Here is a 15216-nt window from a genome sequence, read left to right as displayed (position 1 = left end):
ATACGCAAGCGTGGCAAGTCCAATGACGTATTATCTGGTTCTACTTTGCAAGAGATTAGTTTTTGGGTCAGTTTGGATCAATCTTACAACACATCAATGGCATTAATTGATGTGGTTTTTAGTGTGACATGCATCATACTATTTAGGTTAAATAACAATGCATTGAATGCCACAGAGGTTCCATTCCTATTTCGACTATGATTGCAAGTGATAATAATTTTATGTAATTGCGGTAATTATTAAATTTTATAGCAATGCATCGGAATCCAAGTATGGAGTTCTTATTTTCATTAATTACTAATTATTATTATTAATTGTTACTATTACTATTTCGAAGAGTACATAATACCGCAGGTCGCGATATATTTGCAGCTGCTTATTTTCGCGATGTTTTCTCGCACTCAGAAATTACCATGGTTACCAGATGCAATTTTAATTGAAAAAAACTGCATTATTAATAGCAAAGGACTCTGTTGCTGTGTTCTTGGGTTGTTGTTCTTGGGTTGTTGTTCTTGCTGTTACTAATCTTGGGTCTCTTTGGAGCTGTTTCAACCAGAGCTAGTCTCTTGACTTTGCCTCACGGTATCTTAACCCATTCTTGGGACTATCCACCCATTTATAAACTTAGGCATGGTTAATTATTACCAGCAAGTGGAGCGGCAAAGACTTCCAGCAAAGAGCTCGAAGGTAGTGGTCCATTCAAGAAGACAGCGGATGGAGAACTGGATGACTCCCGCTAAAGCTGCTAAAAAATAGAAAATTAGCTGCTGAACACTGTAATTGTATAAATACGTGGTGTTATTTTATAGCAACAATTGATTGGTTTCCATGATATTTAATTGAACCTTTTTATTACTTTTTATTATCGCGAAAATAAGCAGCCGCAAATATATTCCAACCCTATGGTACTCTTGCTATTGCTGTAGCTTTTATCTCTCATTAACTTTTGAGTTCTTCATTATGTCCTGAGCATTCTTTGTGTTGCATAGCCAAGAATCCCATGCTAAGTGAGCTAAGCAGCATGCTTTATTGTATATGTACACAGTATATTATTGCGTGTAATAGTATAGGTAACTTGCCATGACTGAGAGAGTGACAACAACATTCAGTGAGAATATGATTATGTACATGACAATTGAGCAAGTGAAACCTTGATAAATAATATAATTTTGATAAAATCATCTGAAACTTTCATGCAAGTTATGAACACGTATATATATATTTGAAAAAATTATGAATGTGGTGAATTCTCTCCTAGTAGTTTTTGATGAAATTTGACAAAATGCAGTGCAAGGTATTATTTTGAGCAAATTTGTCAATTCAGTTAAAATCTAAGCTTGATTGTAATCAGCTTAAACTTTCAATGAAACATAAGAACATGTAGCAATAATATATCGGAAAAAATCTTTAGAAGATAAATTTTCTTCTAACAATTTTTGACATACATGTACATCCTCATGTAATACACCTTTTACTATAGTATAGGATTTTACCCACCATCAAAAGAATGAGAACCATCCCAAAACCTGTTGGAAATCCTGTGCATGCCACTTGGCAACATTTCATTTCTTTCCCCAAGTGCATAATGTCTATGTATACATGTACATAGTACGCCCTACCTTTGACTCTCTCTTTCCCTGTCTTTAAGATGCAATATATATCATACCCGCACCTATACCCACTCCTAGTGATGATTTCTCTTTCTCACTCACTGTGACTCCTTCAATCTCTCTGAATTTTCTCATTCACTCTCCCCTATTCCATATCATTACATGTCCCTTTCCTCTACATCTTAATCTTTGCTTCCATATTTTTACTCCTCTCTACTTTCCTTTCTACATACATGTACGTATATTAGTCTCCTCATCACAAACACACATGTTCTTGGTGTTTCCCACTTCTAGTCTCTCTCTTCTACAATTTTTCTATATTTCTATTGTTTTTTCTTCTCTCCAGCCCCTTACACCATCTATCAAGTCTCTGTTGATTTGCTTTAAGTTTTACTCTCTACTCCATTGCTCCTCGTTGACATTCCTCTCTTCTCTATTGTGTATGCACCTGTGATATAGTTAATTATACTAGTAGCATTATGTAGTAATTTTTGACGATCGACACAAATTGAAAATGTCTGCCATGCACACACATGCCCACAGGTAGGTCACTGTTTCATTGAAGTATAGCTACACACATAAAATGAAGTAACTGCCATGACACACTGAATAGCATGACAGTTACCATTGCTGTTTAATTTGATTGACCGTTACGATGAACTACTATGCACCTCCCTGTCTTGCTTTCTTTTTTTATCTTATTAGTGTCTCTGTCTCTGTCAAGCTTAGGATGTACGCTTACTGATATCAAGAATTTCATTCAAGTAAGGTCAATTATAACTTTTCCATTTTACGTTTCTCTGTTTGACTATAGTCTAATTGGAGCACAGTACTCTACATGCATGACCATGCATTTTTTATGTTATTTTTGTATTTTGATTTGCAAAAATATATACTTTAAATATAATAATAATATGCTACCACTGAGAAGCACAGTCATGCAATATGATGCAGTTGATGAGGCAAGGTCCTTCACTTGATCCAGGGATGACAATTAGCAATGCATAGTAACAAATAATTTTTTGAACATGTAAGTAGTGCAATTATGATGGTTGTTTAGTAAAATTGAATGAGCAACAGTAGAGATAATCTATCACCTAAACGTACTTTCTGCATGCTTCATGAGGGGTGGGACTGAAGGCTTTTTGCTAAAAACTGCAAGGTTTTGTATCACAGGTTTGTAAAACTGCAATGATGTGCTTAACACAATAATAAGTGTGTTCTAGAGCAAGGTTTACGTTAAATGCAATGGTCAAGACAAATTTGTTTTAGAAGTAGCTGATTTGCTTTTCAAGCCCTATAAACCAATGAGTGATTACATTTTGATGGAGACAAACTTTATAGTCAAAATAGTCAAAAGAATAGTTTGGTGGCAACAACCATAAAACCTTGCTGTAGCAATAGTTAATTATTGTTTTAAGCACATAATTGCAGTTTTTTGGACTTTTCATGTAAAATCTTTGAGTTTTTAGTAAAAGACCTTCAGCTCCACCCCCTAATTAAGCATGCATATATATATATATCATGATGAAGCCACACATCAAAGGTTAAGCAGTGCACATATAAGTCATACAAAGCACTGTAGGTATTGTGCTTGTGTAAACTGACCGCCCGCATTATAGTCAGTCATTTCCGCACCAGAAATTTGGGTGTGTTTAATAATAAAATGGCTGCTAGGAATAAATGTTTAGTCAATAACACAAAAAAGTGATAAATGAGGTTGTAAATGAAATAGATAAATGAAAGAAATGATACATACTGTTAAATGGAAAGGTTAGAGTCAAAGTTTATTGTTGAAATATTTATGTCTCCTTTTTCTCTTTTTCTTGAGGTAGCGGATTACCAGCAAATTGGTGAGACAGTGAAGAATCACAGAAATACGGATAATGAGGTGACCAAGGAGGATAGTAATAATGAGACGGCTGAGGACTGTGAAACATGCTTACTGTACAATTATAGTAATTGCCTCCCGTTGCATTTGCCTTTTTTAAGTATCATAGTATAGTGTAATTATACCAGGAGTGATCACACAAAGTTTTTATCATTTTGTTTGGATTTACAATAGCTTTTGTATCCTAGAATTTGTTCGTTAATTTTGTAGTATAATTTAAAGTACAACCAGTGACTGATGAGACAGAGTGCTTATCATTTGAAATTTTTGAAATTAATGTTTCATGTACTACTGACTTTCTATTATTTTTTCTTCTCTCATATAGTTTATCCAACAGTGACTGATCAGACCTAGTTCTTATCATTTGAGTTTGTTTCAAAAAGGATGTTTTATGTCCTACTCACATTTGACTCTGCTCTGTATTAGTTTCATAGTGTAGTTTAAAATGCCAGGAGTGAGTTATATTATGTGGGGTGTTTCTGACATGTTTTATGTAGGACTGACTTCTTACTATATGTGACCAAAATTCACAAAAGGTACCTTATGGCGGATAGGAAAATTGGTATTAATAGCCTTAAAAATGCAACTTCTGAGCTCCATTCATCATGAAATTACTCCAGAGCACACAAAAACTTACAGTGTAACTTTTAGAAACAATGCTTGTCTAACAAAGCACTCACAGGTTGATATTTTTCATTATTATGATGAATTTTAAATTCTGCCGTAAGGTACCTTTCTTCAATTATGGTCACATATGTTTCTTTTTTTCTTAGTTATATAGAATACAGTAAAATGCTTTCTTTTGACAGCGCTTTTATTTTGGCGATTTTGCTGTAAAATTGTAAATGGTGGTTTTATTTTGGCGATTTTTGTGTGCACTGCATTACTGAGCATGCGCATTAATGATTGGCGGTTTTAATATTGGCGATTTTGCTTGCAAACCGCCAATCACCGAAATGAAACTCCACCAAATTAAAGCATTACATGGTAGTTTATACAAGAAGTGACTCATTGCACATAGTTTTTATTCTTTTTGTTACGTTTTTAAGAAGTATTCTGCATGTAATACTTATTTTTCAGTTTTTATTTTTCTTTCGCAATTTAATAGTATAGTTAAAAAATACCAGAAGTGACTAACCAGAATGAGTACTTATCATTTGAGGTAGATTTAGCTATATTCATTGTTCTCCCTATTATGTGTCATTTGAAATACTAGAGCTGACAGATCAAATTGAGTTCAGATTATTTGAAATTGGTTTTTAAATGTCTCATACTACTGACTTCCTACTTTTTTCTTAGTTGAATTTCATAGTAAAGTTTTGCCAACATTGACTGGTCACATACAGTTTTTATCATTTTAAGTTTGGCTTTAAAATGTTTGTTGTACTAATTGTCTAGTATTAATTTTTTTTCTCATTTTCATAGTTTATTTATCACAGGAGAAAGTGGTCAGACTTGGTTTATATCATTAATTACGTTTGGCTTTAAAATGTTTTTTGATGTCCTCACTTTTGACTATTTTGTTTCTTCTTTTCTCAGTTTTATAAAACAGTTTACCAGGAATGACTGATCAAATAAGTTTTATCATTTGAGGTTCGATTCTAAAATATTTTAGGTTCTATGTTCTTACAATTTGTTTCTTTTTTTTCAATTTATGGTATAGTTTATATTAACAGATTGACTTATTACACAGATTCGTTTACATTTTAACTTGCATTTACAGTGATATTTTAAGTGTTAATAATTCATTGCTTAGTATTTCTTTCTTTTTGTAGTGTTGTAGTTTATTTTAATGTACCAAAGGTGACAGAGTTCTTATTGTAATAATGGGTTCAATTCTTCTTCGTTCTCACTATTAGTTTTTTAGTTTTATACTATTGTTTAAAATACCAGAAATAACTGATTAGACTGACATTTTATCATTTAAGTTCCGTTTTAAAAATGTTTTTATTACATCTCACTATTTCTCCTAATTTAATTTTTATACTCTAGTTGAAATAACCAGAAGCGACAAGTCGATCAGACTCAGTCATTTGAGGTTGGATTCTGAAAAACGTTTTGTTTTTTGAAGTTCTCACTATTTGTCTCTTCTTTTCTCAATTTCATAGTATAGTTTAAAAATACCACAAGTGACTGACCATATGGAGTTCTCACTTCTTTTCTTATTTCACAGTAAAGTTTAAACCAGAAGTGACTGATCAGACCTTGAGTTTTTATCTTTTGAGCATAGATATTATTGACTACATAACCAGGATAGGAAACTAATCACATGATCCTATAGATATGAATTGAATTAAGTGTGGACACTGTTGTAACACTAATCTGTTGCAGAAAAGGTAGTACTAGGAGAGCTTCTCTGTCACTTTCTTCAAGAATAGAACGATATTTCCAGGCAGTAAATAGTTATACTCATTGTATACACACTATCGTATGTGCAGTAATTAATTCTTATACCAAATACTATAGCTGCTACACGGCTTAGCTTTAACACTGGCCTTGCATGCACGAAATGGTTCTCCCTCTCACACAAACTTGAAATTGATTGCACCTTTGCCATAGCTCAAAATATAAATTATATGTGCTTGAACTATTAAATTAAACTAACAAGCCCATAGTGCTAGTTGGTTGTACGTCCACTATACAAAGTACAAAATCAAATATAAAATAAAAGTAGTCGGTCATAAACAGATGGGAGAGACTTTGAGTGGCATCTCCAGGAGCATCAAAAGTGTCAGCAATGGGCAAGTGCATTCGCAATTTAAAATTTTAATACATTATTTGTACAGAAAAAGAAATTATCGACATTAATAAATGCTTCATAATATGTACAAAAGGACATTATTACTGTCCATCATGTACACAAGAAAAATTAAAGTATTGTGTACGTATGTGGTGTTTGAAAAAATAACAAAACCAAAAATGATTGCAACAGCACCAGTCAAATATTCCGTACTTTCGAAGAATCAAATCATTTAGAGAATGAAAAGTCTACAAGAAGCAGCGTGATCGTCTAAAACATAAAGTACACACTCTAGGGAGCACTATTACACTACATGAAAATGACCATCACGATTTCATACCAATAATTGCAAACAGGGAAAATATTTCAAAACCTCCTTTTCAAACATTTTGGGAGTAACAAGCTGAAGTTGCCAAAAAAACATCCCAAGAAATGAGATGGCAACCCTAATTGTAAGGTGTGCATCTTATTACTCCACCTTTTTTAAAAGGCATATGAAACTATGCACCATTGTGTTTCACAACTTTCGGTTTCTGAAATATTTTTTAAAGTTGTACTGCCTTCTCACTCTTTGTTTTTCCTTCTTTCAGTTTCATAGTATAGTATAATTATATCAGGAGTGATCAGACAATGTTTTTATCCTTTTTGTTTGTTTTTAAAATTGCTTTTATATCCTAGTATTTGTTCATTAAATTCATAATATAGTTTAAAATAATAGAAGTGAAATATCAGATTGGGTTTTAAACAATGTTTCATTTAGTATATACTCCTCACTGTTTCTTACTTGTTTAGTTTCATGGTATTGTTTAAAATTCCAGCAGTAACAGATCAGACTGACATTTTTATTTGAGGTTGGTTTTTTCAATGTTTTACTACATAATGTTTCTTTACTCATCTTAAAGTATGGTGTATACTAAGACTTACTGATCACACTGAGTTCCAATTTAGAGCTCTCACTTCTTTTTTTATTTGATAATCAAGTTTCGACCAGAAGTGACTGATCAGACCTTGAGTTCTTATTATTTGAGTTTGGTTTTAGAATAAAGTGTTATGTAGTACTCCTCACTACTTGCTTGTTTTGTGTTTAGTTTCATAGTCTAGGTTGAAATACCAACTGTGACTGATATTTACCTTTTTAAATTTAGGTTGGTTTTTCAATGTTATAATTACTCACAATTTGTTTTATACATTCTCAGTTCTATGTTGTATTGTATACTAGGAGTGACTGATGAGATTGAGCATTCGTTTGAGGTCGGATTATGAAATGATGTTTCATGTAGGGTTTTCTCTATTTGTTTCCTCTTTCCTCAGTATAAGTATAGTTGAACGTAGTACAGTTTTATCACTTGAAACTGGTTTTAAAATGTTTCATGTACTACTTCTCCCTATGTGTCTCTTCTTTTTACACTTTCATAGTATAGCTTTACCAGGAGTTACTTATCAGTTTGAGTGGTTACCTTTGAGTCAGGTTTTACTTGTCAGTTTTCGCTGTTTTTAGTTTCTTCATTTTCACAATAAAATGTTTTTAAACACCAAAAGTGACTGATCTATGGTGGCCCAATGATTCACCTGGCAAAGCATTGTCTAGCCGATCGGCCACAGATAGGTCCTTAGTGGTACTTGTCAGTCACCGAGCATGGGGTTAATGGTTGTTGGTGTGGCCGTGGGTGCTGTCTCTCATAAAATTGTCTTCCACACGAGCTTGTATGTCTGCATTGAAAGGTTTGGCGGGTGCCATAACTGCCATTACTTTTGTGGAGAACTCTAATTATTATTCATCACTGTTAATTAATTTTGCTCAGCATGCGTAGTTAAATGTTGATAGAAGAGATTTTTGTGAAAGAGAAGAAGAGGGACATATCGGGAGGGGATCCAGTATAATCCTGACTAATGGGAAGATAGATTTGAGTCATGTACTGAATACATGTTCAAACGAGCCGGATCTGGGAGTGCATTGAACTGGATCTTCCCGTCAGCCTTTAGCTTCACGCCCGAAAGTCACTGTCGAGTTGGGACCGTGGCCTATCTTTTTCTCTTAGCCCCTTAAAGTATTGTCGAAGGGGTACACGTGAGTCTGTGATATTTAAAGTACCGTAGCCACTACTATACTATTGTCTCATAATAGTAATTTTCATTGATTGTTTTTTTTTAATAACAAAAAATTAATTTGACACGTGGGTATGGCTACCAGAAAACGAGGTGCTCATAGAGGTATAGTCACACGAAGGATTGTGGAGCTTGATGGCATGTTTTCAAAGGATGACGATGGAATGGAGGCACTTGATTTGGCTAAGCTCAGGCAAATGAAATTGGTTCTTCAAGAGAAGATGGAAACTATAGGGAAGCTTAATAATGCTATATTAGATGAGCTACATGATGAAGAAGCAATGGAGCAAGATATAAAGGAGGCCGACGAGTTTAAGCTGAAAATCCAACAGACTGTTGATAGAATTGATGGTGTACTCGCTCCATCTTCAAGGGGGTCGTCTATTTCTTCGAGTCACACACCATCTGGAACTAGAGGTATGTCTCTCCGCCCTAATCTACCAGAACTTACTATAAAGAAGTTTGATGGAAACATTACAACTTGGAAGGGCTTCTGGGATACATACGAGTCGGCAGTACATAATAATCAGGAGCTGTCAGACATTAACAAGTCCACTTACCTTCGTTCATTAGTTGGACATTCTGCTAAGGATGCTATAGAAGGATTGGCTCTCACTTCAGATAATTATGAAGAAGCGGTAGCTATCCTACAGAAACGCTTTGGAAATGACAAGCTTATTATCTCCAAGCATATGGAGACCTTACTAGGAGTAGGGTCAGTGAGTACAGCTGATGATGTTGCTGGACTCCGGAGAATGTATGATAAAATTGAGTCACAAATCCGTGGTTTGAGATCATTGGGAGTGACTTCAAGCTCATATGGAGCCTTGCATACTCCAGTTCTGCAGAATAAGTTGCCACCAGAGCTAAGGCTCATAGTCAACAGAGAGTTAACAGAGAGCTGGGACTTAGATAAATTCATGGAGACTCTGGCCTTGGAGCTAGAGGTAAGAGAGAGATCTGTTGCAAGCAGCAAGAATGACAGTGGAAATAAAGTTCCCAAGAAGGGCCAACACATATCTGCCACAATTATGGCTACCAATCAGTTCAGTTGTGTTTATTGTAGCCATCAAGGTCATGCTTCAGAACATTGTCACTTGGTTCAAGAAGTAGAAGCTAGACGACAAATTTTAAAGAGCTCAGGCAGGTGCTTCCTTTGCCTAAAGAAGGGTCATATGAGCGGAGGTGTCAGTCCAGTGACAAATGCAACCATTGCAAAGGGACACAGCACGTAAGCTTGTGTTACAAGAAGACCACAGGAGCTAATGAGGGTACTACTGAAGAAAAGCCCAAGTCTCACACTTCTGCTAAACCGGCCGTCAATCCTCAAGCACCTTCATTTGAAAACACCCATACTTACGCTACATTGTCTATTAATAGAGAAGTATTACTGCAGACAGCACGAGCAGTAATATTTAATCCATTGAATCCTAGTAGACAAATAGTAGCTCAATTTATCTTTGATAATGGGAGTCATCTATCTTATATAACAGAGAAAGCTAGTAAGAGTTTAGGATTGACATCAGAGGGTAAGAAAGACATGCTTATTATGACCTTTGGCTCATCAGAGGCTAAACCAGAGAGATGTCACAGTGTTTGTGTTGGTGTTAGATTTAGAAATGGGGGTAGCTGTGAAATTTCTGTGCTTACAGTCCCTTTGATTACTGACAACCTGGCTGTTGCACCAATACAATTCTGTATGAGAAGCTACTCCCACTTGAATAGCCTTGATATAGCAGACATGGCTCAGGATGTAGGGTCTGACACAATAGAAGTGTTAATAGGGTCAGACTATTATTCGCAATTAGTGTCTGGTAGAGTTATTAGAGGAGATGATGGCCCTGTAGCTTTACATACTCAGCTGGGATGGGTGTTGACTGGTCCTACTTCATTTGTAGATGGAACAAGTACAACTAGTCTGGTTGCCCTTTCATTGAAGCCCTCTAGTAGTCACCCCAAGGAGCTTGAAAAGCAATTGAAGTCCTTTTGGGAATTAGAGGCTCTAGGGATCTTAGATAAAGAGAGTTCACTTTACGAGCAATTTAAGCACAATATTAAGTTTGTCGATGGTAGATATGAAGTACCACTTCCTTGGAGAAGTACCTTACTGGATATCTCCCTTAATTACCAATTAAGTTTGAAGAGGCTCAGTAGCTTGTTGTGGAAGTTGAGGAAGGATCCACAACTATTGAAAGAGTATAACAATATTATGCAAGAGCAACGGAGCATGGAATTATAGAGATGGTAAGTGGGGAAGAGCTTTTAAGTGGTGAGAGGATTCATTATCTTCCTCATCACGCTGTTTTTTGTAGTGATAAACATACCGCAAAGCTTCGAATAGTGTATGACGCTTCAGCAAAGTCTGAAGGGTCCTTTCTAAACGAATGCTTACATGTTGGTCCTAAGTTTAATCAAATAATTTTGGAAATACTGCTCAGGTTTAGAGCTAATAGAATTGCCCTAGTGGCGGATATTGAGAAGGCCTTTCTCATGGTCTCAGTTATGCCAAGGGATAGGGATGTCCTACGCTTTCTTTGGGTTCAGAATATTCAAAGTGAAAGCCCTGACATCTGTGTTTACAGATTTAAGAGAGTGGTGTTTGGAGTGGCCTGGAATCCATTTTTTTTAAATGCGACAGTTAGGCATCATATGGAGAGTAGTGCAGAATCCTTTCCTTATTCTGTACACAAATTACAAAAGATGCATGTATGTGGATGTTATGGTAAGTGGTGCAGCCACTGAAGAGGAAGCCTATCAACTGTATGTAGAATCTAAAGATATGTTAAGTAGAGGTGGTTTCAACCTACGCAAGTTTTTAACCAACAGTTTTCACTTACAAGAGAAAATAAATGCAAGAAAGAGCTGTACTAGCTCATTGGATTGTAAGGTGGTGGGTGTGCAGTGGGATGTTAGTAGAGATCTTTTGATATTTGATGTAACGACAGTTATTGAGCAACTCAATGTAATCTCACCAGCCAAAAGAGCAGTTGTTGGTGCAGTAAGTCGATTTTATGACCCACTTGGCTTACTCTCCCCAGTTATTATTGTTTTTAAGATGTTCTTACAGGAGCTAACTAAGTCAGAGATGCATTGGGATGAGCCATTGATGGCCCCTTGCTAGACAAGTGGAAGTCACTTATTGATAGTTTGCAAGGGAGCCCACCTTTAGCTATTTCCCGCTTTTATTTTCATGGTTTGAGCAATCCTGGCTCATGTTATCTCTGTGATTTCTGTGATGCATCTACAACTGCTTATGCAGCTGTCATATATCTGGTCATTTTATTGGGGAACACAAGGCAGGTACGGTTTGTTACTTCCAAGACTAGAGTTGCCCCTACTGATACTCAAACCATACCTCGACTTGAATTGATTGGAGCCTTGTTGCTGTCTCGACTAGTTAAAACAGTATCACAGAGTTTGAAGGAAGAATTACCGTTACAAGAGACGATCTGTTATACAGATTCCAAAATAGCACTCTTCTGGATCTATGGACTAGACCGTGACTGGAAACCCTTTGTCCAGAATCGGACAGAAGAGATCAGGAGATTAGTTCCTCCTTCTCAATGGAAACACTGCCCTGGCAAGGGGAATCCAGCCGACCTCCCATCTAGAGGGAGCACTATATCAGAATTAAGAATTAATTCAACATGGTTTGAAGGACCTAGTTGGTTTATGGACTCTGACACTGTCGTTGAAGATGTATCTGAAATGCCAGATGAGTGTGCTCTCGAGTTAAGAGCATGTGAACGTAGACGAGTACTAGGTCTTTTGACCACAGAAAGAATAAGTGTTTCTCAAATAATGTTACCAGAGAAATATAGTAGTTTAAATCGACTACTTAGAGTTACAGTTAATGTTTTAAAGTTTACTTATTTGATCAGATCAATGACAATAGATTATCAGAAATTGAGAACCGAGGCAGAGATCCTGTGGTTAAGAGATTGTCAAAGTACAATGATATATGATTCCAACTTTGAGGCCTTGAAAAGGCAGTTGGGTTTATTTGTTGATGACAATGGTTTATGGAGATGTGGCGGGAGATTGTCAAATGCTGGCTTGACATATGCAGCCAAGCATCCTATATTATTGAATAAGAAGTGTCCCTTGACAGCTCTAATTGTGAGGTGCTCTCATGAGAGAATGCTCCACAATGGAGTCAAGGAGACACTAGGAGAGGTACGCTCTAGATATTGGATTCTCCAAGGGAGATCCTTTGTCAGGAAACTATTGTTTCATTGTACTATATGTAGGAGATATGGAGCGTTACCCTATTCTGCACCACCTCCTCCCCCTCTCCCGCCATTCAGGGTTCAAGAGGAACCACCCTTCACCTTTGCGGGGGTTGACTTTGCTGGACCACTTTATGTGAAACCCAATACCCCCTGCAAAACTGAAGATAAAATCTATATTTGTTTATTTACATGTTGTGTAGTACGTGCTGTACATTTAGAGGTTGTGGTTAATTTGTCTGTATCTTCTTTCATTAGGTGTCTAAAACGCTTTATAGCCAGGAGAGGTCTCCCAAGAAGAATAGTTTCCGACAATGGAAAGACATTTAAGGGATCTGCGAAGTTTATTGGAAGAGTTATGGGTCATTCTGAAGTCATCGATTATTTGTCAGGAAAGGGAGTGGAGTGGCAGTTTAATGTTGAAAGAGCCCCTTGGTGGGGAGGTATGCTTGAAAGAATGGTTGGCTCCACCAAGAAATGTCTTCGAAAGATGATTGGACAAGCTAGACTTACCTTTGATGAGATGAACACTGCAATCATAGAGGTTGAAACGATACTCAACTCCCGACCCATCTCCTATGTTTCAACAGAAGATCAGGAAGAACTGCTAACTCCCTCTCATCTCATGGTTAGACGTCGTTTGCTCAACCTACCTGATAACCTCTGCTACAACTACATAGATCAAGATTACAGTCCTCAGATCACTCAAGAGATGATAACTCGTCGAATGAGACATTTAAGCTCTATGCTAGATCAGTTTTGGAAAGGATGGACCACAGAGTATTTACTGGGCCTTCGACAGAGCCACAGTTATAGTAACAAGAGAAGACATAGCTCTGTGGAGATAGCAGAAGTAGATATAGTAATTGTGCATAAGGAGAAGAAACCCAGGGGCTTCTGGTCAATAGGAAGGGTTGAAGAAGTTCTTCCTGGACAAGATGATCAAGTGAGAAGTGCAGTCGTTAGAGTGTTCACTGGAGGAAAGAAATCCAAGACAACTCGTCGCCCAGTACAACAACTGTATCCCATCGAAATTAGCAGACAAACAAGTACAGCTACAGAAGATGACTCTCCCACTCAGACAGCAACTCCCACTACTCAATCAGAAGATAATGTCTCTGAGCATCGAAATCTACTAGATGACCAGCATTAGAAGCTCGAGACAGAATTGTTGCTCAATCGTTAGTTGGTAAAGATTAAACGTTTAATTAACTAGAGACATGCATGCATTAATTCTACATTGGAATTACATTACTTTATTAATTTGTAAGAGAGTGTTGACTAATAATATAGTCAACAGGTGGGGAGTGTGTGGAGAACTCTAATTATTATTCATCACTGTTAATTAATTTTGCTGAGCATGCGTAGTTAAATGTTGATAGAAGAGATTTTTGTGAAAGAGAAGAAGAGGGACATATCGGGAGGGGATCCAGTATAATCCTGACTAATAGGAAGTCTGGGAAGATAGATTTGAGTCATATACTGAATAACTTTAGACCAATCATTTGATAAATGAATTCTATTCATTAAATCATTATGTGCGATTCTAATGAAACAGAAAGTCAAATTTCGAATGTACTGGAGGTCTGTATGAAGCTAGCTACTTATTACTCACTTTGCTCTAATAATAAAGCCTTTTATGGCTGAAGAAGTACTACAAAATACTTGGCTTGAAACGCAGAGGTTTTGACTTTCAGGTTGACAATGTTGTTTCTATCATTTCAGTTTGTTGTCAGTCTGCATGGGTATAGGTCATCTCTCCGGAGTATGCTACATTTATCGAATCAGCTTAGATGTTGTCAATCAGCTTGGAAGATTTCTTGAGAGCATTACAGAATTTTTGATTCCAGTTTTACATAATCATTCAATTGTTAGAACACTACAAATATGTTGTTCAGGAAGCAGTTTAGTTATTAGATCCAGAAGGAATAGAGGACAAAGGAAGCTCAAAAGGAAAAATTATGAAAGTATTTGCATTGCTAATTTTTTATGTATTAATAATTCCGGGGGCCGAACTACATATGGCAAATAGATATCTATAAAAAGCTATTACAGTTTGGTTTGACAATTCATGGCTGCATTGATGGGTCATGTCCAGAAATTTGTTAATAATTGCGGTCATGTAGCGTTAATTATATTCATTGTTCTTTAATTATATTCATTGTCAATAATTACCGTTGCCATGGAAACGCAATAACAACATGGCTGCTAATAATGTCTCTCTCTTTCTTCTTGTACATTTTCTCAGCCTGGAAGCAATATCTGAACCCCTATAACTCAATCTTTGATCCAACGAGCTCTTCTCTTTTGATTCACAGAGCTTGATTACTTTCCCATTACCAGGTAAACTGTCATTGAGCTGTTGAAGCATAGATCTTTTATCTTGTTGTAGATACCAGTAATGTAGCAGCTTCACAGGTATTTCCAAGCAGCAAATAGCATCACCAGCCTCCTTTCTTGCATGTTTATTTGCTTCATTGCTTAGCACCTTCACCAACATTGCCATTCATTGCAAAAACGCAGCTGTATCAATATTTGCGTGGGCGTCTGCAATGCGCCTTAATTTTTTATGATTTTTAAAATGAATTTTGTACCATTATTATTTTTCTAAATTATCTAATAAACAGTATATTCTTATTA

General features: G+C 36.3%; 2 protein-coding genes across 2 annotated transcripts; both read left to right on the top strand.

Moving 5' to 3' along the window:
- The first annotated feature begins 8421 nt into the window (after positions 1-8421).
- On the top strand, positions 8422-10620 carry LOC105311871 (uncharacterized). The gene is made up of 2 exons (XM_011411702.2): positions 8422-9578; positions 9728-10620. The coding sequence occupies exons 1-2, from the start codon at positions 8422-8424 to the stop codon at positions 10584-10586; spliced, it is 2016 nt and encodes a 671-aa protein (XP_011410004.1). The 3' UTR covers positions 10587-10620.
- Positions 10621-10783: 163 nt separating this feature from the next.
- On the top strand, positions 10784-13955 carry LOC100633841 (uncharacterized). Its single transcript, XM_020008886.1, is given in 2 exon segments — positions 10784-11451; positions 11454-13955. Coding segments are annotated over 2 exon segments (2661 nt in total). The 5' UTR covers positions 10784-11066; the 3' UTR covers positions 13730-13955.
- The last annotated feature ends 1261 nt before the right edge of the window (positions 13956-15216 follow it).

The sequence above is a fragment of the Amphimedon queenslandica genome, unplaced genomic scaffold, assembly GCF_000090795.2.
Source record: "Amphimedon queenslandica unplaced genomic scaffold, v1.1 AMPQUscaffold_13505, whole genome shotgun sequence".
Taxonomy (NCBI): domain Eukaryota; kingdom Metazoa; phylum Porifera; class Demospongiae; order Haplosclerida; family Niphatidae; genus Amphimedon; species Amphimedon queenslandica.
Note: the sequence above shows the minus strand (reverse complement) of the source record. Positions and strands in the feature narration are given on the sequence as shown.

What these genes read in the sequence shown, in the direction of transcription:
- LOC105311871 (XM_011411702.2), top strand. Translation starts at nt 8,422, where the DNA reads ATGGCTACCAGAAAACGAGGTGCTCATAGAGGTATAGTCACACGAAGG. An exon ending in ATTGCAAAGGGACACAGCAC is followed by an intron (nt 9,579 to 9,727) that starts GTAAGCTTGTGT and finishes GTCTATTAATAG; the next exon opens with AGAAGTATTACTGCAGACAG.